Source organism: Trematomus bernacchii, unplaced genomic scaffold (genome assembly GCF_902827165.1).
Source record: "Trematomus bernacchii unplaced genomic scaffold, fTreBer1.1, whole genome shotgun sequence".
In the NCBI taxonomy this organism is placed as follows: Eukaryota; Metazoa; Chordata; class Actinopteri; order Perciformes; family Nototheniidae; genus Trematomus; species Trematomus bernacchii.
In genome coordinates, this window is record NW_022987727.1 from 13,233,480 (window position 1) to 13,260,391 (window position 26,912).

The window sequence follows — 26,912 nt, forward strand, 5'->3', positions numbered from 1 at the left end:
GCATTAAGTGTTCATTAAAAATATATTGCAGGTGGTAAAATGTTTTATTATTTTGTATTGTTTAACTATTGCCAAGTAGCTTGATTTTCACTAAGGGATCCACACATTGTTTTAAACAAAAAAAATCATGTTAAATATGTGTTCAAATAAATGTGGTTGAAAAAAGCATAATATCTGTGTTTATGTACATTCATCTACGTTATTGCGTTATTGTTGTTATTCTTATTTATACCGTTACTTACATTTGTACTCTTATTTTTATTCTTGTAATTCTTGTGTGTTTCATTCTTATTGTGCAGCTATGACAGCTGAATTTCACTACAGGGATCAATAAAGGTCTATCTTATCTTATCTTATTTTATCTACTTCCTTTTGGAGTAGAAGTAAAAAGCAGAAAGAAATGGAAATAATCAAATTATGTGCAAGTATCTCAAAACTGCACTTAAGAACATGTCCTTAGTACATGTCCTCCACTGCTATAGCCATGGTAAACTGGGTATGTTAGTGTATGATTCATAGGGCTTATCTCCCTTGCACATTAAACATTCATTCCCAATCATTCCAAATGCATTAGCAGTGGTCTATTAAAATTGCCTCTTGCTCTTCTATCTTTATGCTTGTGACCTTGAATTTAAATCCACACATTAACCCCGCACCATGGAACAATGCAGTGTTCTGTTGCATTCTTAGCACATGGCAGCATCTTATCAAATTATTCCAGTGTGCATCCATGACCGTGTCCTTGATTGAAGCCAGTTGGCAGGAAACCGTCCTCATTCTGATGTAAGCCTACTGCCAAGAGCATCTGATGGGTAGCATTTTGTTGATGGCAAAAAGACAGACAAGCCATACATGGACCTTGGAATAACTGGACAAATTGAAGAATGTGTGTAATGGCCATGAAAAAAGCATATTTCTGCTTTGCTATTCAACTCAATAGGGAATTCTGCCACATTTCAGGGTAATCTTCATTATACACAAGTATAAGTTTATTATGGAAGTGACCAACAATATAATTGGTATGATTAGGGTTGTGGTGAAGGCAGAACTGCAAATAGGCAATGTGGCGAGAAAATAAATGTAACACTCACATCTACTGGCCATCAGCTGTACTAGCACTGATGTTGGATGGTGTGTCATGTCATCCATAGACTGTAGATGCACAGTAGGCTCTCTGTGTAAAGCAGACCCTCGTTGCATCTTTTCCTGATTTAAAGTGGTGTAATGCATCAATATAATGTCATTTTCTCTGACAAAAAAACGTTTTAAACGTGTCAGTCGTGAACAGACCCCTGCCCCATTATAGGTGTACGTGGACGTTGCGTCACCTAAAAGTTGCAAACAAATGATGCCTTCAAGGACACTCGAAATTATTACATGAATCTATGAACAGCCATGTGAATGTCCCAATACAGTTTGTGGTGTAACACAGGACGCTGTATTTTTTTTTACGGTGCTATAGAAGGTCGGTAACAGAGATATATGCTACAGGTTTTAGGAAGTTACGTAGTTTATAGACTGTGGGGCCGTTTCACATCTAATTGTCAGATGTCAGAGCCCAGGAGGTGCACGTGAACGCATCAAAAGTTTAGTGTGCAGAGTTGAGATATCTGTGGCCATGGAGGAAAAACAGAGCAGTACGGATCAGAATTTTACTCCAGGTACCAAATACAATTAATTTGTTATTTTCCACAGTACGGCAGTAGCTAACATTATTACATTTACGACATTATCAAAGTTACCGGTGGACCGTTAGCTACCAAAGTTAACAGCCCAGGCAGCACAGTCACTCCCAGCCAGCTGTGTTTAGCAGCTAACCCAAGTGTTGTTGACATGCACTGGTTTAAGTTACACTTCTGGTTTACTTTTTAAATATATCTAAGAAATAAAAAAAATAAAAAACATATTGGTCACACTATGCACTCTCTATATGTTTAATTCAGTCCATTTCCTCAGAGAAACGATGTCGCAGAAACTAAATCTGTAGTTCCGTGTAGCTATTTGCAGGAATTGAACAAAACTTCAAACCAAACTAAACCACGTTTTAAAACTGTTCAGTTCAATGCTAAATCTCTATTAAGTGACATAAACATATTATTTTGCCTGTCAAAAGCCCTCACACCAATCATTGGGGTCTTCTGATAAATTCGGCATGCAGGTGGTCCACCAAACAGCATTTCAAATATTCCTACACATTGTCTGTTTACTCTCAAAAGCATACTTGTTGAGGTGTTGACTTATACTTCATGTGTTTTTGATATGTCACTTACTTGTTTTTGGTTTCATTCTTGGATGTGAATCAAACTACTACCTTGAAGTTAATAATTAAGCCTTGTCCATTTATCACTTCAGACCCAGGGGGGGCAGGAGCAACACACGATGCCCCACGTGACCCCAGGCCAGAGGATATCATCAGCAGACAGCTGAGTGAGCAGGGCCGCTTCGCCTATGCTGCCCTGTGTGCTGTGTCTCTGGGTCATCTGTTCACTGGACCTGAGAACAGGTAACAGAGCCATGAGGATACAGTCATCATGAGATGTTGTGTCCTTCCTTGTAAAATCAAAAAACCCCTACCTAAAAGCCTACCATCAATATTCCTCTAATTTGAATTTCAATTTGGATCTGTTTTGTTTGATAGGGACGAAGCTATTTTACATAGATCCATTGCAGATAATTTCCAACCCTAGTTCGGCATTTACATATAGGCTACAGCGTTGTTATAATATACACAGTTCGGTATCATAGAACGAGAATACACTTCAAATATGGAAATACAATACAATACACATTACACACACTATAATTACAACAATGCACCTACAGTACACTAATACACATTGGTTCAGTACATGTGTTAAAAATAGGTACGGCTCGTGTTAAAGGATTTTATATCTGGAATTAATTTCATATCAGAGGGTAATGTGTTCCAAAGTTGACAACCCTTTGTGGTAATAATTTAAAAAGACACAAGGAGAATGCTCTTTAAAAAAAAATAATAATAATAAATAAATGCATTAAAATTAAAATACAGAATCTAATTTATTAATTAAAAAAACATACTAATTAGAGTAATAATAATTACAAAAGTAATAATAATAGTGTTACTTTATAACTTTGCCTACAAAATGTACAAATAAATGGAGTGATTCACACCCACTCAGAAGTGACCCACATACATTTGTATTGTTGACATTTAAAAAAAAATAGCAGCAGTAGCCAGTTTAAACCTCCAGAATATCATGACAACTGACCTTTTAATATTTTTTTTGTAGAAATGAAAAATGTTAACCAAACTGAATGATGTTTCTTTCTCAGTGCGTTCAGGGATCAGTATCTGCAGGGCCTGGTCCGCTGGCTGGACCTGGATGAGTCGGTGATGCCGGTGATGGGGGCTTTCCTGTCGGGCCTGGGCTTTGAAGGCTCCGACACCTTCCTCTCCACCTTACAGGCCGAACCTCTGCTGGCTTCTGGGGCCACTCCCATCATACATGTGATTGGCACTTAAATTGAGGAGTCAATTATTTTTAAATGTATTGCAACTTGTTGGAAATTGGATTTAGAATAGGTTGTTGTCTGTAAACGTGTGCCATAGAGCAGATGAGATTGAAATGTATAATTGAACTACAGTAATACTGAGTCAAAGATGTATGCATTTTAAAATAATAATTACAGTATAAAGAACTGGATGAACAATTGATTTGCTAATTATTATCTACACATCTATAATGAATGTGTATCATGAAACAGTTATTTGATATACAATTATTTTTGATAGTCCTGTTTCTCAACTTATCATGCTAACAGATCTTCTTGCTTTATTTATAACAACATAAATTAAATTGTATTCTATACATTTTTGTCTATATTTCGACATCACATTATAACCAGCTTTTCTTTTTTCTTACAGGATCTGGTCTCTTTTTCTGTCAAAGATGGTAAGAATGCTTTGATGAATTAATAGTTGTAATTAATATTACATGGTGCAAACTGATGAAAGTTATGAAAGATATTTGATAACGTTCATGCTCTGTTACGTTCTCAGGCAAGTACGATGCCAGATCGAGGGTTCTCATCCGCCATGTCGGCTCTCTGCTGCGAGTCTTCACAAAGCAGCTGGAGGAGTTCGAGGAAACACTGGGAGAGAAGCTGAGGGAAGGGGGGGAGGAGAGCGAGTAAGTTATGTTTGGATTGAAGGATGTATGATTGTGACAGTTGTTAGGTTTACATGTTGCCTTAGTTAATGTACATGACATTTCATTTAGTGTAATTTCCTCTAAACATAGGCAGACACAGGTGGCTTTTTTTCTATGGGTTTATTGGAATCATCTGTTTTCCAAATTCACCGTGAAAACTAAACATTAACATGCAGTATAAACGAGAGAAACATAGGACCATGATTCATAAACAATTGCATGCACTGGATGTTTTACTAAAGTAGATAAAAGTTAAATAAAGTCAAACCAAACAACAATACCTAATTTGCTGCATGCAATGAAAAGGTGGAAGTCTTCAGGTTTCTTAATTACCATATTACAGTATCAACTTTTTACTGGAGCATTACATTGTCCGTGCTTGCTACTTTCTTAATGCTGTCACTCTTACTCGTGTCACAACAAGACTTCAGAACGCAACCTTCAAAATAAGACTTATATTTTAGTCTTGTAAAAATATATATTGAAATTCAATTGCATGTCTAATGGCTAAAATCACTATTAATTACTTTAATTACTTACAACAAGAATTCTACATTAGCTTTGTAAACGAGCCACACCTTAAGTACAGAAATGACAATCATTTTAATTATTGGCCTAAGTGCAGTCAAAACAGATGAGATTTCATTCTGCGATGAATGATGTGTACACTTAATATAAATGAATCTCAAATACTACTTTATAATATCTTCTGATTTAACTTTTTATCCAAACTTGGTGTGTTTCATAGGGTGTAAACAAAACTGTTAGCACATTTATCCAAAATGATACAATGAAATGCTTATGTGGCATAAACAAGCAGTGCACTGTTTTCAAGAGGTCACGTTACCCACTGCAAGAGTCATTTGACATTTGTATTTATTGAGCCCAATAATATTTAAACTAATGCAGATGATCTGCTTCCTTCAGGGAGGAGTCCTCTCGGCGGCTGAGGAGAGAAAGAGGGAGAAGGTTACGACGCTACCTCCTGATTGGACTAGCTACTGTGGGCGGAGGAACTGTGATTGGTGATTATTCCTGCCTCAAATGCTTTAAATGGACATCTGAAACAATCAAGTATCTTATGTGGATAACCTAATCCACTGATATTTGATCATAATAATGCATTTAGATTCCATTTCCATCACCACTCTCTTTCAGGAGTTGTATTTTCCCTCTGTAGACTTTTCTAAAAAAAGGATCCTGGCTTATTTCTTCTGTACTGACTGACTGCCCTCTTTGTGCCTCTGCCAGGTGTGACAGGTGGGCTGGCAGCCCCCTTGGTGGCAGTGGGGGCCGGTGCTGTGCTGGGGGCGGGGGGGGCTGCTGCTCTGGGCTCAGCCACTGGCATAGCAATCATGGCCTCTCTGTTTGGAGCAGCGGGAGCTGGATTGACTGGTAAGAGCTTTGTGTGTGCAGGAATAAGTTTGAATTTTGACTGAACTTGGAAAATACACATTTGTGGTATTCCCATTTCACATAGTTTTAATAAATGTAATAGGGACAATGCACATTATTAGATATTGGTGTGAGTATACTAGGGTTAGCAAAGAGGCTACATTTCACCTGTAGCCCCTAGACAGATGTTTCTCAGTCTCTTTCTAATCTTCTTCTTCTTGATTTCTGCTTTTGTTTCATTTTCATACATTATTTCTCCAGGCTATAAGATGAATAAGTGTGTCGGGGCGATTGAGGAGTTTGAGTTCCTGCCGCTGCGCTCAGGGAAGCAACTTCACCTGACCATCGCAGTGACAGGTTGGCTCTGCAGTGGCAAATACAGTAAGTACATGGCTTCCACTGTCACTATAACCACTTACAATGTCCATTGTTCAGGTTAGGTTGATATGGGTAAATACGTTTTTTTTAATAATAATAATAATATTTGAAATAGAAATAACTTCATTTGTAAAGCACTTCATTACTTGCTTTACAAAGTGCTTGACAAAACAAAAGACGCATTTAAGAAAGCAGGAGCGCAATAAAACACAAAATCACACTAGGAATAGGAATAACATGAAACAGTAGCGATAGAAACAACATAAAAAGTGTGCAAGATAATGCTTTTAACAACTAAAGTAAAAGAAAAAGCGAGTAATCAAATATAAATAACACATAAAACAGCAGCGCTAAAAACAATGGTAATAGTACGCTAAAGAGCACTTTAAACAAATAAAAACAACAAATGATTATGAAAAGGGCAACAGTAGAAAAAAGTCTGCAGAGATTAATTGAATAAGAGTAGTGAATATATTTGTTCCTCAGGTATATAATCCCCAAAGGTTATAGACCTAAACAGCAAATGCTCATACCAACCAACAGGTCTTATCACCGGACCTCAGGCTCCAGGCTGGTACAGAGAAGATTAGCCAGGTAGCTCTGTGCCATAACGTGCAAGGCTTTCAAATTCAAAATGACAATAAAGTAAATACCCACCTCCCATCATTGCTTTTCCCTTGCTCCAACCTTTCTCTTTATACATCCGTGCCCTTTCCCTTGACCTGGCGGTCTATTTACATAGCCATGGCTGGATATCAACACCAGATGTATTTTTTTCAGAGTGCACACAGAACTGACTGCCGGTAAACCTTTATCCCGTATTAGCTACATTTGACAAAAAAGTTTTTTTGATAAAATATTTAACCTTTAAAAATAAGTAGAATATTTTATAACTGAAATAAATCCTGAATTTTTTGTAATGTTTTGAAAAGTTTGGATGACAATTTAAATCGAACAGTGTTTTGGCAAAAAACGAGGAAGAATACAAATATCAAGAGAAACTGAAATAATTATTTTTAGCTGGACCACAGTTCTGCACATACAGTAATGTTCTAAAATATGTTCTATACCAGTGTCCAAGAGATTATGCAAACAAACCACTCAATTTATGCTTTTTACATAAAATGCTGCATCTCTCGTCCCCCGCTACGAAATACAAGCTTAGTACCTCCTTCACTTACAATGGCAAAAAAAAACACTTCACTTAAAGTGCTACTTATGGTGCGTTTCCACTACAGCGCGGAGCCCCGTTTAAGAGAGCTGTGACGTCAGCGGCCCGTCTTTGGTTGCGTTTCCACTTGGCCTAGTACCGGCTAGCGGGTCCTAATTCACAGTTTTTCTGGCCCCATAAAATCGTGGTTCTAGGGCCAGAGACAACGAGGCTGAGTCGGGCTGAGTATGCTAAACTAGAGAGAGAATCGCTGGCAAGGGGGCTACAACTACAACAAGATGAACATATTTGACCGTGATTTAATTGTAATACACGTTTCAAAATGATGCCGAAGTAACAACATACTGATACCGGTTAGTAAAAACCATGAATTAATTAACAAGTCTGCAGACAGACGGCAGGGGAAAAACCTTTTAAAATGCGTGTTTTCTAAATGGAGATTGGCTAAGCTAACGCAGTATATGCTCCGACCGTCCACACTCACAACAACGGCCTATACAGACATAAATAAACCAGCGACTGTACTCGCCATGACACAGGCAGTCTGTGGTTTGTACTTGTTTAACTTTTGTCTAGTTTCTGAACAGATATGAGGAGCTGTGAGCTCTGAGTGCTAACAGCTAACGGCTGTGTTGTTTTTCTGGGGTTCTCATTGAAGATGACGTCACGGCTCCGCCTACACTGCGTTACTATAGATACTACCCCAGTTCCTAAACTGTAATGGAAATGCGCCATAAAGTGAGCCAGTCCTAACGAGGCCTAGCCATACCGAGCGAGTAGTGGAAATGCGCCATTAGTCGTTTCCTGACATAAAATCCTGTCTTCCAGGTTCGTTCCAGGCCCCATGGTGCAGCCTGGGGGAGTGCGGGGAGCAGTACTGCCTGGTGTGGGAGTCCCGCTTCCTCAGGGATCTGGGCTCAGCCATGGCCTCTCTGCTGGACGGGCTGGTCAGCATGGTGGCCCAGGAGGCGCTCAAGTACACCGTGCTCTCAGGTAGGAGGACGGGTCGAGCAGGACGCATTTAGACTATTCAGAGGATCTGCGTTTGGAACAGGAGTGTTTGAGCTTGTGGTCAAATACGTTCTGTTCTCTCCTTCACACTTGGAATATGTGCAACAGCGTATTAGAACCATTGTATATTTAGTCAGGGAAAGAGGGAAATAGTCAGAGTTAAAGTCATACAATCCCCAAAAATTGGATGTTCTCTGAGATAATACAATCATCACACCACAGAGGCCGTTGATGACCTAATCGAGTTTTTCTAGCAAATATATGTTATTGTTGTAGTAAGTATCTCAGAGAACATCCAAGGTCTTGTCTCCTAAATTCACAACTTTATTTGTGGAAAGTCCTTTTTTTCTCTCTAGCATAGCACTAATTCACTGTTGTAAATATGTGATGGCAAAAATGAATGCTATTGGTTGCTGTTAAACAGTCCTGGCTATCTTATCCAGCCATTGTTCTTATCTAGCTTCTTGTTGTATTGACCCTTGCTTGTTACTGTGTGTCCAGGCATTGTGGCGGCTCTGACGTGGCCGGCGTCTCTGCTGGCAGCGGCCAGCGTCATCGACCACCCCTGGTGTGTGTGTCTGAACCGCTCGGCTGAGGTGGGGAAACACCTGGCACAGGTTCTGAGGAGCAGACAACAGGTATCACAGTACTCTTAAACTCTGTTTGGACACTTCTTACCATAATGCACCACAGTATTGTGTCAGCTGTCACTATATAAGGGTTATACGTGTTCACATTATAATTGTACTAGCTCATATTCAACCATGATGTTGGTTGTTCTTTTGATTGACTAGAATACTAGAAAAAAAGAGAACTTGAAATGTGATATGCTATATGAAATGCTATAGTTATTAACCTGAAATATGACTTTATGCTCAGAATAATGCCTCTGTTCAGTAAAAAACGAAAGCAGAAAGCAGCGGACGAAAGCTACTTCAATATTGTTCGTCTCTCCTCTGTTCTGTATTTGAAGGGGAAGCGGCCTGTCAGCCTGATAGGCTTCAGTCTCGGGGCCAGAGTTATCTACTACTGTCTACAGGAGCTTGCCAATGACCAAGGTATAAACAACATTCTGTGCATAATCCATATTTTCATTATGCATTGAAAATAGATACACATCCACATTTCCTTGCACTAACTGTCTACCAAGTTGTTCTTAAAAACAATGTTATCCTTCTTTTGTGTTCAAGCAGAGTATCATTTTTGTTCATTTACAGAAAAAAAGCATTAACAAATAAATACAAGATTAAATCAGAAATAAACAGACTTCAGAAAGGAATACATACGAGAAAAACACACCAAAAATGTGTATTAATTGCCCACTCATTGAACTATGCTTTATGTTAAAAAAATGTAAGCTAATTTTGCACATTTGTTTATTTCTAATGTCTTGCACATATATTTCCTTATTGCTTTACTTTAAAAATAATAATATAAAATGTATTTTCTACCGTGCCTTGTGGACCCCTATGATTTTGAGCATTTAAAAATAACAAGACCATTTTATTTTACTAATATCATGGGCTAACCCCAGTTTCTAAAATAGATTTTAAAACCATTATACATCTGCTCCTTTTTTACAACTGAATTCCTCTAATTGTGTTTATGTATGCACCATTATACACCCAAGCAAATTCCTTGATGTATGAAACTACTACTATAAACCTGATTCTGATTCTTTTGAAACATCTACTACGGGGTCTGTCCTAAATCTACACTTTTAAATGTGATTGTACCTTGTGTCATCAAACCATAATTATCCTAATTTAGTTTTTCTCTTTTTCTGTGTTCTGACAGACCAGTTAAGCCCTGTGTTGTGTTTCCTCAGGAAGTGAAGGAGTAGTGGAGGATGTAGTCCTCTTGGGGGCTCCTGTGGACGGCTCTGAAAAGGCCTGGGAGAGAATCACGAGGGTCGTAGCTGGAAGAATAGTGAACGGCTACTGCAGGTCATTTAAAAAAAAAAAAGCTTTATCCTTCAGCAATCATGTAGTAAAATGTCTCACATTTTACAGTAAAAGCTTCCAGTTGCTTCGTAGTGTTGGTCTACTCGTCAAGTATATTTAAGATTCAGATACTACAGTCTTTGTGATTTTAGTATTTCATGAATAAATGACATTCTGGACAATCCGCCTTTCAGAGGGGACTGGCTCCTGGGGTTCCTGTACCGAAGTTCATCTGCACAACTGTGTGTTGCCGGGCTACAGCCAATCAACATCAAGGATCGGCGCATAATCAATGTGGATCTTTCCTCCATGGTGAGTCAGAGCTTATATTGAAATGAGGCTCCACTAAATGAATAATTCTTTGAAATACATCTCAAGGTTTTCCCCTTAAAAAAAACAATTGACACTAATCAAACTTGAAAATGTAATAAGACACAAGGGCTCCATAACCATTTCTAGAGGTGAAATATTATTACATTCAATTACATTTGAAGTATTATGAATTGTATATTATTTAGCACTTCAAAAGAGACAGTAAGAAGAAAAGAAAGGAACTAAATAAGGCCCCTGCTGGTTTGTTTCAGTTTACAGCAATGCCTTTCTGCCAACCTGTAAATCCTCAAGATTCCACATGAAACTTCAACATGTCAATGCTTTACAAAACATCTGAGGTTTAACCTCTAATTAACCAAACATTTGAAAAGGTGTGGTAAAAAGATGCTTGACAAATCTGAAGCACCATACAATATTTCCCTTGGTAAAGGCGTGTCACCATAAACACATTATCGACTTATTTTATGATATATGGACGTGACATCCATCATTTCCGCTGCCCTGAAATTGCATGTTGTGCTAACATTTTTCTATAGGTAAGAAATTCACCAAGCTTTTAGTCAATTTGATGCCAGAATAAACAGCAGGAGTTTCCTTAGCATTACAAGACTTGGGCCTTGCACACACTTTTGTAAAGAGAGCCCAAAGCTGTGGTTTTATTTATTCTTAAATTGTTCATGATATGTTACAAAGATGTCGCATTCCAATTCAAGAGTTCAAATTAATATTCATAAGAATTAGAAGTGAATTGCTCTTTTATACTGTCATTATATAATTGGGATCAAATGGTCCTAAAATGACAGTTTTTATTTCTATAATATACAATTCAATACAATTAATTATGAGCAATAAGAACAAAATTAAATGTACACTATAATTTACAAAGAAATAGAGTGGTGCAGGAATGAGTCCTAAAACCCGTAAATTCGTTTTTTTAACATGATGTTGTTTAAATGTCTTGAAAAAAATCTGCAGTTAACACAAGCTTAAAATAAGGCAGACACTCGTGAAGGTCTGACGCATCTGAGTCAGAAAAACAAGTGACTTAATTAGACTACTAAATGTCAGCACACAAACATTAGCCACCTTTAGCTTAGCGGTTCTAATGTGCAGCCATGCAACCCTGATATAGTTAGCTAATAGTCTAACTTTAGCTATTTACTGTTTGAAGTAACCCACATTTACATTTCTGAAGCTTTTATGTGTCTTCAAAACAAACATTGTTGACGTAAAAAGACTACAATACGTCATTACAACCCAGTCTCACGGCATTTCGTGTTATAGTCACGAAATTAATGGAATCTATTGATTCGTGTTCACCAACATGATTTTCGCATTTTTTTCGTGTCACACAGAACGATTTTAAAAGCAATGTATTTCTATTGGTTGTATGTTTCGTGCCTGCAACACGTCTTTTTGTCCGGTCGGGTCTTGGAATACCAGAAGCTGTGTGGTTCATAAAAACATTTTCTTACTCAATATCTTACCCTAAGCCTAACCCTATCCCTTTTATTTTAAATTGTATAATGTCTGAGTTTTTTTGCCGTCTGTGAGGAAAATAAATGGCTCAGAGCCTCAGAATACTGAAATCTGTATTTGTTGTCATCTTTTTTTCCTTCTAATTTGTTATTATTTACATTGCTTTTAAAATCGTTCTGTGTAACACGGAAAAAATGGCGAAATCGTGTTGGTGAACACGAATCAATAGATTAATTTTGTGACTATAACACGAAATGCCGTGAGACTGTGTTGGTCATTAGCCAAACATTAGCCACCTTTAGCTTAGCAGTGCTTATGTGAAGCCAGGGGACTGTGATGTTCCTCGTTTATAGCCAAACGTTAGCTTTTTACTTCTGGCGACTGAATTTACGCTTAATCATCATAAAGTGGTGTTAATATGAGAAGATTATTCTGCTGTAACAAACATGTACGAATTTTTTTCCCGCAATACCTACAAGAATTCCAGCGGTTTTTGTTTAGGGAGCCCTTGCGATGCTTATTTCAGAGTTAACTTCCAAAAATACGTCATCATTGCACCACTCTATATTGTCCTCCTTTTAGTCAGAGACAGTAACACCATGTTCCTTCTTCCCAGGTGAAAGGCCACTTGGACTACATGCGTCATATGGACACCATCTTAGTGGCGGTAGGAGTTCCCACCAAAGAAGTGCCTGGAGCCTCCTTTGCTCTTCCTCAGTCTGTAATAATTACAAACGGGACAGTGGTAATCCCTGACCAAACCCTTGACACAAAGACAAAAGACACACAAAAACAAGCTGAGGAGACCTGTGCAGGAAAAAGTGGAGACGTGACAGAGGAACTGGGTGACGGGTGGGATATCCCTGATATTTCAGACCTGCTGGACTCATTAAATGAAACGGAATCAGACGGGAACAATTTACCGCTTACCTCAGAGGAAAATGCAACTGAGGGCGACAAAGGGTCTGCTCTCAATGCCCCTTTGGACGCCGTGGAGGATAATGAACATGTGTCATGGAGCTGGGATGATACACACTGGACTACATAGCACACACACAAACAAAGGCAGCCAGACTTGTAAAGAGCATGTTTGTGGACCGGCTGCTTCCTTGTAAAAATCTCGTCTTCTCAAGTTGTTTTTTTCAGCATCAAAGCTTTGTTGGAGAAAATATTCATCTCATTCTCAACACACTGACATGCCAAGAATGGCTAGAGAGTCAATGCACGCATATGGAAGGCTTGAGTGAATACCCCCTTTGTTTAAGTACAAAATGTTGGACTTACTATTAGTTTAATAACATTTTTTTTTTATGAAGTACATTTTATACAAGCTGTTAATAGTGACATAATTTATTTCTATCTAACTGTGAGATCAAATACTTGCTCTGTGTTTTCGCAGGTTTTTTTAAAAGAATGCTACAAAATGTGATACCTCCATTCCTCTCGTCTATCTAATTATCATCTGTTGCCCGGTTGCTATGGATATTATCACAGTAATTTAATTTCCATAAGGCGGTGGGTAATTCAGTGAATGTGTATTCTTCAAGCCTTTTTTTTCTCTCTGTTCTACCCTTGCCAATGTGAAGTGCTCCTTTCCATAGAGCCTCAGGATTGTATTGTATATACGATATATCTTACTGGAAAATAGTCCCTGAATTTCTTTTTTATTTTACGAAATGCACTTACATTAATTTCTTCAACCATATTTCATTGAACTAGTGAATTTGTCTAGACATTTTTCTGTGAAAATAAAAAAATGATCTTATTTCTTCCCTAGTCTTTTAACTCACACTTTGAGTCTCTCCTGCCACAAAATATTAGCATTCACATATTTGCTATTCAGTCCAGGGTGTCCACCTGATTGGGCAGAAGCAGAGGCAGCTCGATGCCAGCGTGCTCAGCATCCAGCAGGTTGACGGCATCAGTGGCGGTGGCGGGGGGGATCGTGGGGTCAGAGGGCAGAGGGGAGGGCGGGTCGCTGGCGATCATGGGCTCTCCTGAGTTGCGGAGAGACAGGGAGAGCGCTGGCGAGGGTCTTCGGGGCGACTGAGAGGAACAGCAGGGCAGCAGCCTCCCCAGAGCCCGCTTGAAGTCTCTCATGAAGAGCGGGTAGATGATGGGGTTCATCGTGCTGTTGCAGTAACCCAGCCAGGTGATGGCGTCGAAAAGCGCCAGGGGGACACACTCACACACTGCCTGATGAAGAGAGGGGGGGGGGGGGGGGGGGCAGAAGACCAGGCATTAAAGCCTCAGAACATCTTTTTTTGATAGGTGTCAAATAAGGTATTAAAGATCAAATAATAACAATCTCCCTTAAGAGTTTTTTAATAAGTAGCTCTTTTGGGCACAGGAGTAGGTTTCTGTTTATTTGTATTATACATGTGTAAGTGTCCAAAAGGATACAAAAATAGATGTAAACACTGGACAATTTATAGTTTTCAAAACAGTTCTACAAAATTTGTATTCGTTAAAATGCATCCAACATGCATGTTATACCTCAACGATATACTTAGAATATTATATACAAAAGAGAATTACATTGATGCATAAATAAGAACAAAGAAGATATGTATCTATGCATTTTCCATGTATTTATTTATTAATGTACGTTTATTGCTAAATTGATATTCCTTAAAAAAAAGTGCAATAATATTTATTTAATTCCATCGTAAAACTAAGGTTAGTTTACGATAATACTCATAATTAAATAAATACAGGAATAAATCTGAAGATTAAGAAATTGGGTATAGAAATAAATAAATAACAATACTAACCAACAAAAGTGTATTGCTTAAAAGGCAATAAATTATAAATAATCAAATGTGCACAGTGGACTAAGTTAGGACTTTTTGCTGTTGTTCTGTTCAGATTTTATGTAAAGCATTAGGAAAAGCTTATACAAATCTTAAGTATTATTATTTATTTTTTATACCCTTTTTTATTAATTTACTTTCTTTGGCGCAGAGAAATCATCAAAAAGCATGCTACAGTAAATAGAGAAAAGGCAGCTCTGAAATAAATATATTTTAAATATTTTATTTATTCAATTTTCCTTGTGCATTTTGCCCCCATAGGAAACTCGAATAGCCAAAATCATCATCATTAAAAGAAGAACACAGATTTTTCTCCGACTAATCACATGTGGTGTCAATCATTCCTCTTCTCGATAAACATCTAATTTTCCTCGAGTAGAACTTGTAAATACATTTGCTTCTGCCTGGGAAAAAACACTGATCTTGAACATTGCAACTAGATTTAGAGAAGGACAGTGAAGGAGGAGACAGCTGTTAGAGGAGAGCTTCCAATACTATCAAGATGAGACGGGGAGGCGGTGGGAATAGGACGGAAAGGAGGGGTGCGTTTCACACACCACATTGAGTGTGAAAAGGAAGGAGAGCGCAGACACAGTCAAGTCTCTGTGCGCTATGTTATGCAGGGGATAAGCGAGAGGGCACAGATGGGAAATCCAAATGACTGGATCATTGAAAGCTTGAAAAACAGGACAAGTGTCATTACCAATTTAGATTAAGCTGTTTTTCGACATTGATTTCATCCCGCATCGTTTTTCAATGGCCTCTAATGTTTGTCCGCTGACTAATGAGTGAATCTAATCAAAATCAACAACTTAAAAATAAATGGTGCTGTGCTGTGTTGTTATCTGGGTTTGGGAATGAGTCAGCTGCACGAAGCTGAAATGCCAATCTATTTCCTTGTTGGATTGCTTGGCAAGGCTATGACGCCAATACAAAAATAGTCTGGTATCCAAGTGTGTTTTCTTCTCGTTCATCTTTCTTCCTTTTGCACCGTTGTGGTGCCACCACACATACATTTGTGAAAGCTTACAAAAGAAACACTAAATGACTCAGATATGTAGAATAGAACAGCTATTCCAGGAAAAGCTAAACAAACTCCAGATTATTTAAATAGTGATTGTGGAATATCTTTAGAATGAAGATTGAACACTTGTCTGCGCACTATATAGGTGAAGGATATTCACCACTTCCAACTAATCTGATCGTGTATCTTACATTGCCACCAACTTCCTGTTACCAGTGTATTTTTCATATTTACTGACTGAATTTCTGTGTCATATATCTGAGGTAGAGTTGGTGTCTGGATCTTCGACTGACCTGTGCCATGTTGGTGATGAAAAATGGAAGCCAAGCGCTGAAGAAGAGTCCAAGAAGAACTCCCAGTGTCAGACTCGCCTTCAGTGCCCTCCGACCCTGCCTGTGGGCCAGACGCCGCTCGCTGTTCACTGATGGCTGTGGACAGAAAATTTAAAATACATGTTTTTCCTCTTACCTATAGTGATACTTATCGATCTGGATTGTTTGGTTTAAACAGTGGAGTGTTGAAAATACCCGTAGTAGACATGTCTGCCTTCTCTCTTATATAATGGAACTAGATGGCACTCGGCTTGTTATGTTGTTGAACAAATAATCTATTGAAAACTAAACAGTAATGCCACTTTCCAGAAATCCTGACCCAGTTACTGAAGTTAATTCGCAGAGCTTTTTGTGATCAGTTTGATGTAAGAACTATTTGCTTTTCTACCGAACTACACCCTCCAACTGTATCACTGTGCGGAAGGAAGCAAGAGGCTTCTGCTCAAGTTACATTTAGCAGTTCGTCAGAAAGGAGAGCCCTGTCTGGCTCTGTTGGGATTGGTCAAACGCTTAAAGATGTCCCGCCCCTTAGCCTTTCACGTACAATGATTTGGTGCGCTAGCCTATAGAAGTGTTATATAGTGATGTCACTATGTGACATAAGTAAACAAAGGAGTCCTTTCGAGGTGTTTCAGGCAGGGGGGAGTGTGTGGGTGAGAAACTCCCTCTGGTGTGAACTTTGGGATTCTAGCCTTTGCAGACTATTACATTGACAAAAACCTATATAACACACTAAAGGAAAGGGACAACCCCAAAAAGCATACAAGGGCCCATTTAAAGTTTGAGTGGACATTGGAAATACCAAAAGATACCAAATATGTCAGGCCTAATCTTTGGGGAAACATGTAGCCTATAACATAATGCACAACATGTCTAGAATATAAATGTCCTATTGATGGAATGGTGCACTACAAAAGGTTTGAAAACCCGTCTTTAATGAAGAGTTGTAAAGCCTGATACAGAATATTTGTAATGAACGAAAGAATGATTTGATTGGGAAAAATCAGGATGCTAAAAGTCAAGGTGTCAAAATGAATCCGAGGATATGAGAACTTGTATGTGTGTGTGTATGTTTTGTATGCAGGCAAATGTGACAGACTGTGTGGCTGTGATCCTTGCAGACGGGGGCAGCACATCTGACACACTGTCTGTACTTTTCTCTCTAAGACTTTGGCACCGGTTTGACACCACTTCCCTTTCACCGGATTTATTTTCATCATTTTAATAAAGGAAGAGAAAAAAAGGCTTTTTTATCTCTTCGACATTGACTTACGTTGAGCGTATCTCTTCTGATTCTTTTTACAGCCTGACAAAGATGAATAGGTTAGGATATTTGCCATTTCAACTGACTCATTTATGACTAAATAGCTTCTTTGTATTGACAGTTAACCTCAACCATGTTAAACACAATGTAGTTTGTACGAAACACACAAAAGGTTTTGGCCAAGTCATTCTTAATTTCAGATATACTTTCAAATGATTCCCAGGTCATTTTTAAATCAAGCACATCTGGAAAGTCAAGTGCGTCTACACTAATAATTTAGGTCTCGAAGAGAGTAAAAAAAAGCAAAGGGCTGGCAAAAAACAGCTTTCAAAGAGCGTCCCTGAAGTGTTTTCTTCCACATTTGAAGCATGCATAATCATAACATTTCCAGGTTTACAATTGCTGCACTTAGATGATATTGAACCAAGCAGTGGATTTCATCAGTATAATTGGCATTTTAAGGAAATGGCATGGATAGTATTATGTCAAACCTTAAATGTCAAGGAAAAGACAAGATTGAGAAGAGTTGGAGAACCGTAATTTGCCTATTATCTTTGTGCCATCTGCTCCTCACAGAATCCACCTTTTCATCTCCTACTCTCATCACGGACTGCTTAAAGGCCAGTCTACTATTGTTTGTTATGTTCTTTTGATGAAGCAGGAGGCAGCAATCTGGAAGGCGATGATGATGAACAGGTACTTACGTTTTCTCAGAGAGTGTTGAGGATTGTATTCATTGTTCTGGTCACACACTAATCACTGCCTTGGCTGGTTTGTTTAACTGTTTGGTATCTCATTTTTCTTACCGGTACATTTTGTGACACTGGAGGTTCCTGGTGACTGCAGTCATCCCCGTCGTGCTGAGCGTTCCCTCCATCAACCCCAGGTGAAGGAGGCCTGAAAGGTTCCCCTAGAGAGGGATGCGGATGCGGCGGGTGGCTCAATGCGGCAACCCTCTTTGCCTGCCTCCGCGCTGCTAGAAGGATCCGACAGTAAGTGAAGCAAATGGCACTGGAGGGCAAAAAGAAGGTGAGTACAGACCCCACAAAGGCAAAGGGCAGGGTGACCTGCAGGCGGCACTGGAAGGAAAGGCCTCCAGACGGTGACAGTTGAAAGTAGGATGAAGGATACAAGGTGTCAGAGTAAGAACTCATGTTGCTACTGCTGACCCCAGGAGCTGGCAAGTGTCCGCTCCCATGGCCCAAGCTGTGCCATTTCATCTCAATGGGCAGGAAGGAGGCCAACGCTGCCAACCCCCATGCAGCTCCTACCAAGAGCAAGGCCCGAGGTGGGGTCATCCTCTGCTTGTAGCGCAGTGGCGAGATGATAAAGATGTAGCGATCCAGGCTGATCACGCAAAGGTTGAGGATGGATGCGCTGCAGCACATGACGTCAAAGCAGAGCCAAATCGGGCAAAAGGCAGGCCAGAGCACCCAGGAACCGCACAGGACGTTCAGCATGGCGGGGGGCATGACCACCAGTGCCACCATGAGGTCGGACAGGAACAGAGAAACAAGGAAGCAGTTCGAGGTGCAACGCAAAGAGCGATGGGCGAACACCACTGCGATCAGCAAAATGTTACCGCAGATGGTCATGAGGATGATGACGGTCAGCATGAAGGCCAACAACCAGGGGCCGCTGCTGGTGATGTTCCAAGCACTGGTGGTGGTAACGCTGCTGTTGTAGTGAGAGTCAGCCATGGTAAGGCTTGGCAATGAACTAACTCCTGGACGTTCCCTTTCAAGCGCCACTATATGCCACGAACCTTAACCAGTTCTCCTTTGCGTCAAAAGGTACATTCTTGAAGAAACAGAAGCCATTGAGGTCTTGTGTTGAGATGCCTTCAAACCATTTCCTTGTCCATTGGTAAATATCTCCATCTCTGTTTGCCAGGAATACATCCAGGGGCCGTGGGCTTACTTCCACTGCCACTAGTATCACAGTTTCACTTATCTCTCCATCCTGGCCAGCATGTCCCTGCCTCATCCACAGCTAAGAGCCAGAATGAGCCATTCGATGGCTTACAGAGGGTTTCGAAGCAGCATGTCACACTGATGACAGGCATTGGAGGAGGGCACACAGAGAGATAAGGCATAAGAGAGCTGTGCCGGTGAGAGGAACTATTGAAGATGAAAAGAGCAAGGACCAATTCTCAGAATGACGTTCTCGCCTATAGAAGTGGGATTGTAAAGCTTCCGCAAGACCTTCGCTAAGCCAGAGCTCTGCTGCCTTTCACAAATCCTTTTATTCCTGGAGACAGCCTGGTGGGAGCGGGAACAGAGACAAAACTGTGCAGCGGTCATTTGCAAGCCAGGCTCTGTTCATAAGTGCTCTACAGGTATCATAGTCCTTGTACCGCTTCCTTTATATTCCTCGCTCCAGATAATCCCTGTGTCGGCCACTCCAGCGCGCCTGCCAGCCTGAGCGCACAGCTTTTGAGAAGGAGCGTGTCAAAGCATTGAGCTGTTAATGCATAATCATGCACATCACAGCCAAGAAATGATCATTATTAAGCATAGGAATTGGTGTAGTGGGTCTTTTTTCTATGTTTGGTCATGGTGTTTTTGTCTACTAAGGTACAATAGCATGGCATATTTGTCAGGCTTCACTGATGGCTTATTTCTACAAAGGTAGAATTTCTCTGAAATGTTGCATTCTTACTGCTTTTGTTTTAATTGGTACAATTTATAGACATATTAAGTGTAGACTACTCCATGTGAACACATATTTTAACTAATAGATATCCCCACTAAACCTCCCGAATTGATTACTTACATTAAGACAATTATTCTATTATTATTATGCAGGTCTCCCTTGAAAAAGAGATCGTTGATCTCAATGGGATTTTTTAACCTGGTTAAATAAAGGCTACAAACAAACAAACATTCTGAGTATTGGAAGTTTTCTGTAATGTTATGATTAAATATGAAAATGAGGCTTTACCTTAAAATGTGCCAATTTGCATACATTACCGGGCCAGACATGTGAAAATAGAATGCAGCCAGGTTCAACATTGTTGATTCACTTTGTTCACATATAACATTCTAAGATTGTTTTAATGTCTTTTTGGATCACTTGATGAATCAGAAAATACTGTCAACAGTTTGCCATGTTTTTAGGAATAAAATGTTCTATAAATCAGATGTTTTTACATGTAGTGTCTCATTTTAATAATTCACAAGATTGAATCACAATTAGGCTTTTTAGCACTACCGTCCTTGCCAATGTCAAATACTTATGCAATCAATTATTTTGCATATTATAATTGCACTTAATTTGCAAGATTATGTCAAGCTTTGTTTCCATTGTTTCGTCTTTTTGCGTTCACTGTGACCAGGTGCCCATTTATCAACTGTTCATGAAATATTTTTCAGTGACTCATAATTACCGTTGATTAACAAATTCACACTCCTGTGTTCTAACAACTCAGAAAACAACAGACACTTCACCTTGTTCCTACATCATTCTCAATCCAAATAATAATGATTAATTTCCCAGCAGGAGCACATGAATAGAAATTATCATAAAATAAAAGCAATTGATTGGGTAAAACCATGTGCGCATCAGCCTTTCAATAGCTGTGTCAAATACTAAAACATAAAATACAAAGCTCTCCAATTTCCGTGCCCCCTCAGAACTGACTAATTTCCTCCGTTGCTTCGCTCTTGTCATCTGTCACATCAGAGCGACTGCTGCCAACCTTCTGACCCCATCTCACCCACCACCTTCTGGGACAGCGTTTGCATCGCTATCCCCACCTTCCTCCACAAACCTTTCTCAGAAAATACTCCCACTAGCATTCGGAAATAAACGGAAAACACATATTTTCAAAGCTGCATTTAATGTGTATACAATCTTGTTATAGTACATTATGTTACTATGTTTGTTTTTTAACTTAGTTGAATGGGATTTTAAAATGGGTTTCACCCAAAATCAACCATCGGAGAAAAACATGAATCAGCAGGGCATCATTTTTGTGGTTATTATTATTTTATTAAACATACTCAGACTGTCCTGATCAGGCACATACACATCATACATACTGGGACGGATCGTTCAACAGAAAGACAAGGATCTTAGTGTAGAACAGTGCAAATGGTGACTCTCAAACAAAACAATAAGGTCCAAACAAAAAAAATCCCTCGATGACATACAGCTACTGCTCCTGTTAAAGAAAACAGAAAACAGCCACATAAGCATTGATTGGCATAAACAATGACACAGTGTAATGATAGTAGAGTTAAGGAAAAATGTGTATTTTTAGACCAAACAAACCTTTTCGCTGCTGTGCAGCATATAAAATGACCTCAGGTCATTCTGACAGTTGGCATATGCCATGCCGAGTCCTGTTCCTGAGCCAAATGAAATGGGCCAGGTGTGTCCTACAAAAGAAACCGATACTTTATCCCTTCCCAAGCACAGTGGTATAAAAAAACATACCATAGATTATTACCTTTTTCATTTAGCGTTCATTTAAGTGTAATAAACCATGAAGATACAAACATATAGGTACATTTACTTGAAATAAGCCAACCCACTGTAAGTGCTGGTGCATTAGTTTTAATTAGCTGAATCCCTTTACAATATTTTTTAGTCAGGTTTAAAACACCCATGTTTTTTTGTTTGATGGCCAAGGTGCAAGCGAAAAAGGTGGATTTTTAGTCTTTTGAGCTTAATTAAAACTTTAAGATACAGCAACAATTATTTTGAAATACTTACGTTTAAAGAAGAGAACAGAAAAGACGATTCCTAACCCCAGACCAGTGCCTGAAAAGGAGGGGGAAAAACAGTTATGACATGGAAGGAAGGCAATGTAACTTTGACTGTTCAATTAAAACGCATCTTTATTTATCTATTGCATGCATGCTGACTCATTCTGACTCGGACTTATGGGCATTTACATAATGTATTCTATATTTTTCATGTAGCCATGACACAAGCTTTGTTGCTTTGTAACGCAATACCTTTTTACAAATAGCCTATGTGGATAAAATGTAAATCTCATTCTGACAGTAGGATGGCGGGAAGTGACGTCAGAGTATTTCCCCCATATTTTTGTCTGAAACTAGTCAATGTTAGGGTGACGCAGAGGCTGCAGAGCCGTGGCGCTGGGGTGACGTTTCCTCTCACTGTATCGAAGACTACACCGTTTCAGTACCTCACTATATGATGCTGTGTCAAATACGTCACACAAAACTCCGTTCATATATCTGTTATATGTCATCCCACTCCCTGACGCAATTTCTAAAGGGAGCTATTACCTAAAACATTTTACAAAGTTTGCATGGTATTACAATACATGTTTTATATATATATGCCGAATTCAGGAGTGGGAACTGTTACATCGTAAAACGTAATTGTTTAACGTTAGATTAACATTGCGTAATGAAATGCACAAGAAAGCATCTAGTTATAATTTTCTGAATGGCGCTCCTACTTCTTTCTAACAACATCTAAGTGAAACCAAAGAAATTACGACTAACCGTATGGTAAACTCTAATGAAACTAAATTGTGTCTATAAAATAAATAAGTCGATATGGTCACTCGGGTGTCCTTTACAAGTCCTCTACTAGCTAGTAGTTAGCCTCTCGCCCAGTCAATGACAGTAGTGGACTACAGTAATAACTGTAGTTTATTTGGTCTTAAATCCGGGACATACAGTGTAGTTAAAAGGGGAATACTCTGAGATATTTACCGAGTTTAATGGCACCGTCTGCCAGGCATCGGTCCCACTTTTTCCCCAGCTCCTTCTCAGACATGCTGCACAGTAGCTAGCTCCTTTCAAGTGTCAAATGCATGCAGCTCTGGTGATACATTCAAGTGCTATTGGAAATATGGGTTTTCCTATTATTTTAACGGAGGGAAAACGGGATTAAATGCATGCATTGTTAGGCCTTATCTGTCAAAGTGGGAAATGAAAATGTTATTCACCAGCTTGATGTTGTTGATGAAATATATGAGGGGAAAAAACACCCTTTAAAAGGCTAATGTTCGTTTATGTATGTACGTGAACGCACCATTACACCATCTTGCAAACCTCGCGATGACTTTAACACCATCTTGCAAACCTCGCGATGACTTTAAAACTAAAGCGGCTGGATGTCGCCACCTTGCGGTAAAGAATAGAAAGATAATTCAGTCATTTCTATGTTATGGCAACGACAACAAAATCACAAAAACAATATATTTTATTTTCTGAATGAAATATCATTTGACACAGATCAGTACACCGTCATGAAGTCATTACAGCATGTTCATGTTATTAACACTGATTTCCTGAGATGACAATACACAATTGACACAAAAAGTGCGCAAATATTTGATATCCATTACACAAAAACTTGACAAGTTTTAAGATTGTTACCATAAATAATGATGAGCCATCAGCTGGGCCACCTTATATATGAATTCTACAAACAGACGTATTCAATTCATTAAATGATAAACAATCACATACAAATGATTCACTTTTTGCAAACCGTGTGAAAAAGCCAAAACTCATCTGGTTGGCAGAGTGATTTTGAAGCACAGCCTTTTAAAATAGTGAACACTACAAGTTGGCTTCTTTATGGACTTCAAGTGGACTCATATGAGGGCTGGTTATGAGTATTTACACATCGTGATTGTGTGAGAACAGCAAAGGGGCACCAAAGAGGTAGAAACGGTGTCCTTGAGGAGTAAATATATCTTTGGCCAAAAACAAAATAAATCCCCTTTTACTGACTTTACTCCCCTAAACGTGAATCTTAGGCTAGCCACAATTGAATACTTGTAAGTGATAATACACATACTGTACATATGACACCAATAGCTATTGTCCAGGTACCTCCATGTAAGTGCACCTGATAGCCAGGATGTTGTGTTTAAGTGGACTCCGCTACAAAAAATATGCTGCATTCCATCCTATGTAAAAAAATAATGTAGTGAACACAGTCAATAGATCATCCACCCTGTCTCCTTGTCCTGAAGCACTTGCCCCACCCACAGTTCACACTGAAGCTGCTCTGATCACTCGTCGGACTCTGGTTGAGAGGACTTTTCTTCTTCTGCTACCGCTGCTGCTGCTGCTGCTGGTGGTGGTGGTGGCTGGCTGTTTTCTTCTTTCGCTGCCTTCACAAAGCTCTTGCTGAAGGTCATGAGATCTCGAAGCTCTTTGTTCTCAATCTGAACGAGACAGAATAACCATAGATTTATGGGAAAATGTCCAGATGGAATTATTGAGAGGTAAACAAACAATCAAATCAAGTAATAATGATTAGTTTATAGTAGGGATGCCAGAAACTGACCATGATCAAATTCGAAAATCGGACAGCCCTGGTGAATATTAATCGATTATTCGCCGCCCGCGAATAATACTATTACTATTATTAGCATTAGTCTATATTTTGGTTGAAACTAAGCCAGGAAAAAAAAGAAAAACATAAATAATAATAAAAAAATATATAAATAAAATCGAATTTTAAAAATAATTTTCGATTATGGAGACTGCAACGAATATTCGAAAAATCGAATAATCGCTGGCATCCCTAGTTTATAGCCCTAGACTTTACATGCTGCTTAGCTTCAGAGTCACCTACGCCAACACGGAAAATGTTACTGCTCCGAAGCAACAATGTTAGCTAGCTAAAACCTGCTACAAAATGGAAACAGTTAACGTTAACGTATATAGAGAAGTGCATTGAAAAGGACGAATCTTTGTAATGCACTTAGCAGAGCTTTGTAAAGATGAAGTTTGACAATCAATGTTGCTCAGAATATGGAAGGATGCAGGAATGCAGTAGAAAAATACTAACTACCGCTTCAGCAGCACTACAACACAAATAATGAAATGGGTCTTGACACAAAAATAAATAAAGTCTTAAGTGGTCACAATTGTGAAACCACTCTCCAGAGCCAACCAGGAAAGTAGAGCAACATCCTTGCCATGGTAAGCAACACAGAGACAGTATCAGTGTGTATTTCTAGCTAAACCTCCCCATACAAAATATTGATTCACTCAAAAACAATCATGTTAAGTTGTTCCTGATTTTAGAGAAGCACTTACCTCTAGTTGAGCGAGCCTCTCTCGAACAGAGCAGTAGTGCTGATCGTCCACCTGCACCGCTTTTCTCATCACCTGACCCATCTCGCATATCCGCTCCACCTGGTTCTGCACTTCCTGGAGAACAGACCAAAAACTAATTGTTTTACCAGTTTTAGTACAACTTTAGATTTAGATTTAGTCCATCCATTTAGATTCCTAACCAAATGAGAACATTTGAAAACAGCAAGGGTACCTTAGCGTGGTTCTCGTGGAGGTTGAGCACAGGTTTGGTGTCCAGCTCCTTCCTGGCCATCATCAGCTGGAGCATCTGCTTGCGGTAACGACCCATGATCAACTCTAGTGCGTACTGGTGTTCTTCAAGAGATAACCATAGTTCTGCAGGGAAAGTCGAGAACATTTTTAGCAAAGATATCAAAACAATAGCTAAAAAATGAACAGGATGAAGTGTATTTTGGTTATTTTTTTACCTTTATTCTCCTGCTGCAGGTCCTTGATTTGAGTGTTTTCCTGAGACAGAAGGACATGAGGCTTGTATTTTGTCAGCTCCTGAATCTCTGAAGCGTCTTCTGTATGCTAAGAGGAGAGAAGAATGATGAAGAACAGAAAGATGTGTTGCTTTGTTATAATTTGTTGTGAGATAGAGGAAAATATAAACTCAAAAACAAATTACAAAAGGATTTCATTCTTAAAAAAGCAGCATTTACTTATTACAATATCAGTATGATAAGGTAAACTGGAACTAGTGAAATGCTCCATAGGAGGCAGGCATACACATATACAAAACATTTATGATAAAGCTTTTTGAAAAATGTATGGTGTTTGTGTAAACTGGGCAACAAAATTGCTCAACAATGAGCAATTTATTTCATCAAGAGATGCTTTTATGATTGTTTAACATTATCAGAAGAAGCATTTGTGAAATTGTGGGCTGTTAGTTATATTGTATGAATGTTTTCTAGAATGAATGGGTCAGTGATACAGTTGGAGATCAGGAGTTTCTGTTGCACCATTTCTGTGTGTTTGCCATTGAGCAGTACAGCACTTCAACTTCAACTCTGATTGTGGAAATAATCGTCCTTACCTTGTCTGGAATGGCATTTCCCACCTCTTTCATGCCCTGCACTCTCTGGTTTAAGGCCCCAGACTGCTCTATCAGCCCCTCAGCGGCCGTGTCGTGCTCTTTCAGCCTCTCGAGAAGTGTCCGGGCATCCCCCAACACTTTCTCCAAAGTGCAGGCCATTTCTGGAAACTGACAGCTCCTGTGTGCAACGTTAACAAGCTACTCGACACTGCAAGAGGGATTGAAATACTTCGCAGTGTTAGCTTTGGTTGCTATCTAGCCTTAACTAGCCGCGGCAGCTGCAATGCCTTTATAGCGACGTGTACAAGCTATTGCGGGCCTTCGTTAATATTTGTCGGAATACAGATTAAGTACAGTATAACAAATAAAAAGTGGTCTTTCTGTGTTGTTGTCAAGTGCGCCGTTTCCGTGTGAGACTGGACAAAACGTCACGTCCGCCTCGTCTTCTTC

At 39.2% G+C, this 26,912-nt stretch overlaps 4 protein-coding genes across 4 annotated transcripts; 1 reads left to right on the forward strand and 3 right to left on the reverse strand.

Annotated features, from left to right (window-relative positions):
- Positions 1 to 1,556: 1,556 nt before the first annotated feature.
- tmco4 (transmembrane and coiled-coil domains 4) lies at positions 1,557 to 13,683 on the forward strand. Its single transcript, XM_034144576.1, has 14 exons — positions 1,557 to 1,661; positions 2,353 to 2,503; positions 3,316 to 3,490; positions 3,908 to 3,935; positions 4,043 to 4,172; positions 5,121 to 5,218; positions 5,445 to 5,588; positions 5,850 to 5,969; positions 7,966 to 8,130; positions 8,650 to 8,786; positions 9,122 to 9,206; positions 9,977 to 10,094; positions 10,286 to 10,403; positions 12,520 to 13,683. Exons 1-14 carry the CDS (start codon positions 1,619 to 1,621, stop codon positions 12,949 to 12,951), a joined length of 1,944 nt encoding a protein of 647 aa, XP_034000467.1. The 5' UTR covers positions 1,557 to 1,618; the 3' UTR covers positions 12,952 to 13,683.
- A 59-nt stretch (positions 13,684 to 13,742) lies between these two features.
- On the reverse strand, positions 13,743 to 19,036 carry htr6 (5-hydroxytryptamine (serotonin) receptor 6). The gene is made up of 3 exons (XM_034145161.1): positions 18,143 to 19,036; positions 16,034 to 16,168; positions 13,743 to 14,099 (listed from the first exon to the last, which is right to left on the reverse strand). Exons 1-3 carry the CDS (start codon positions 19,034 to 19,036, stop codon positions 13,743 to 13,745), a joined length of 1,386 nt encoding a protein of 461 aa, XP_034001052.1.
- A 2,271-nt stretch (positions 19,037 to 21,307) lies between these two features.
- micos10 (mitochondrial contact site and cristae organizing system subunit 10) lies at positions 21,308 to 23,148 on the reverse strand. Its single transcript, XM_034145391.1, has 4 exons — positions 23,033 to 23,148; positions 22,056 to 22,103; positions 21,612 to 21,718; positions 21,308 to 21,501 (listed from the first exon to the last, which is right to left on the reverse strand). The coding sequence occupies exons 1-4, from the start codon at positions 23,094 to 23,096 to the stop codon at positions 21,493 to 21,495; spliced, it is 228 nt and encodes a 75-aa protein (XP_034001282.1). The 5' UTR covers positions 23,097 to 23,148; the 3' UTR covers positions 21,308 to 21,492.
- Positions 23,149 to 23,507: 359 nt separating this feature from the next.
- sike1 (suppressor of IKBKE 1) lies at positions 23,508 to 26,907 on the reverse strand. The gene is made up of 5 exons (XM_034145390.1): positions 26,463 to 26,907; positions 25,849 to 25,954; positions 25,614 to 25,756; positions 25,382 to 25,495; positions 23,508 to 24,501 (listed from the first exon to the last, which is right to left on the reverse strand). The coding sequence occupies exons 1-5, from the start codon at positions 26,619 to 26,621 to the stop codon at positions 24,346 to 24,348; spliced, it is 678 nt and encodes a 225-aa protein (XP_034001281.1). The 5' UTR covers positions 26,622 to 26,907; the 3' UTR covers positions 23,508 to 24,345.
- Between the last annotated feature and the right edge of the window lie 5 nt (positions 26,908 to 26,912).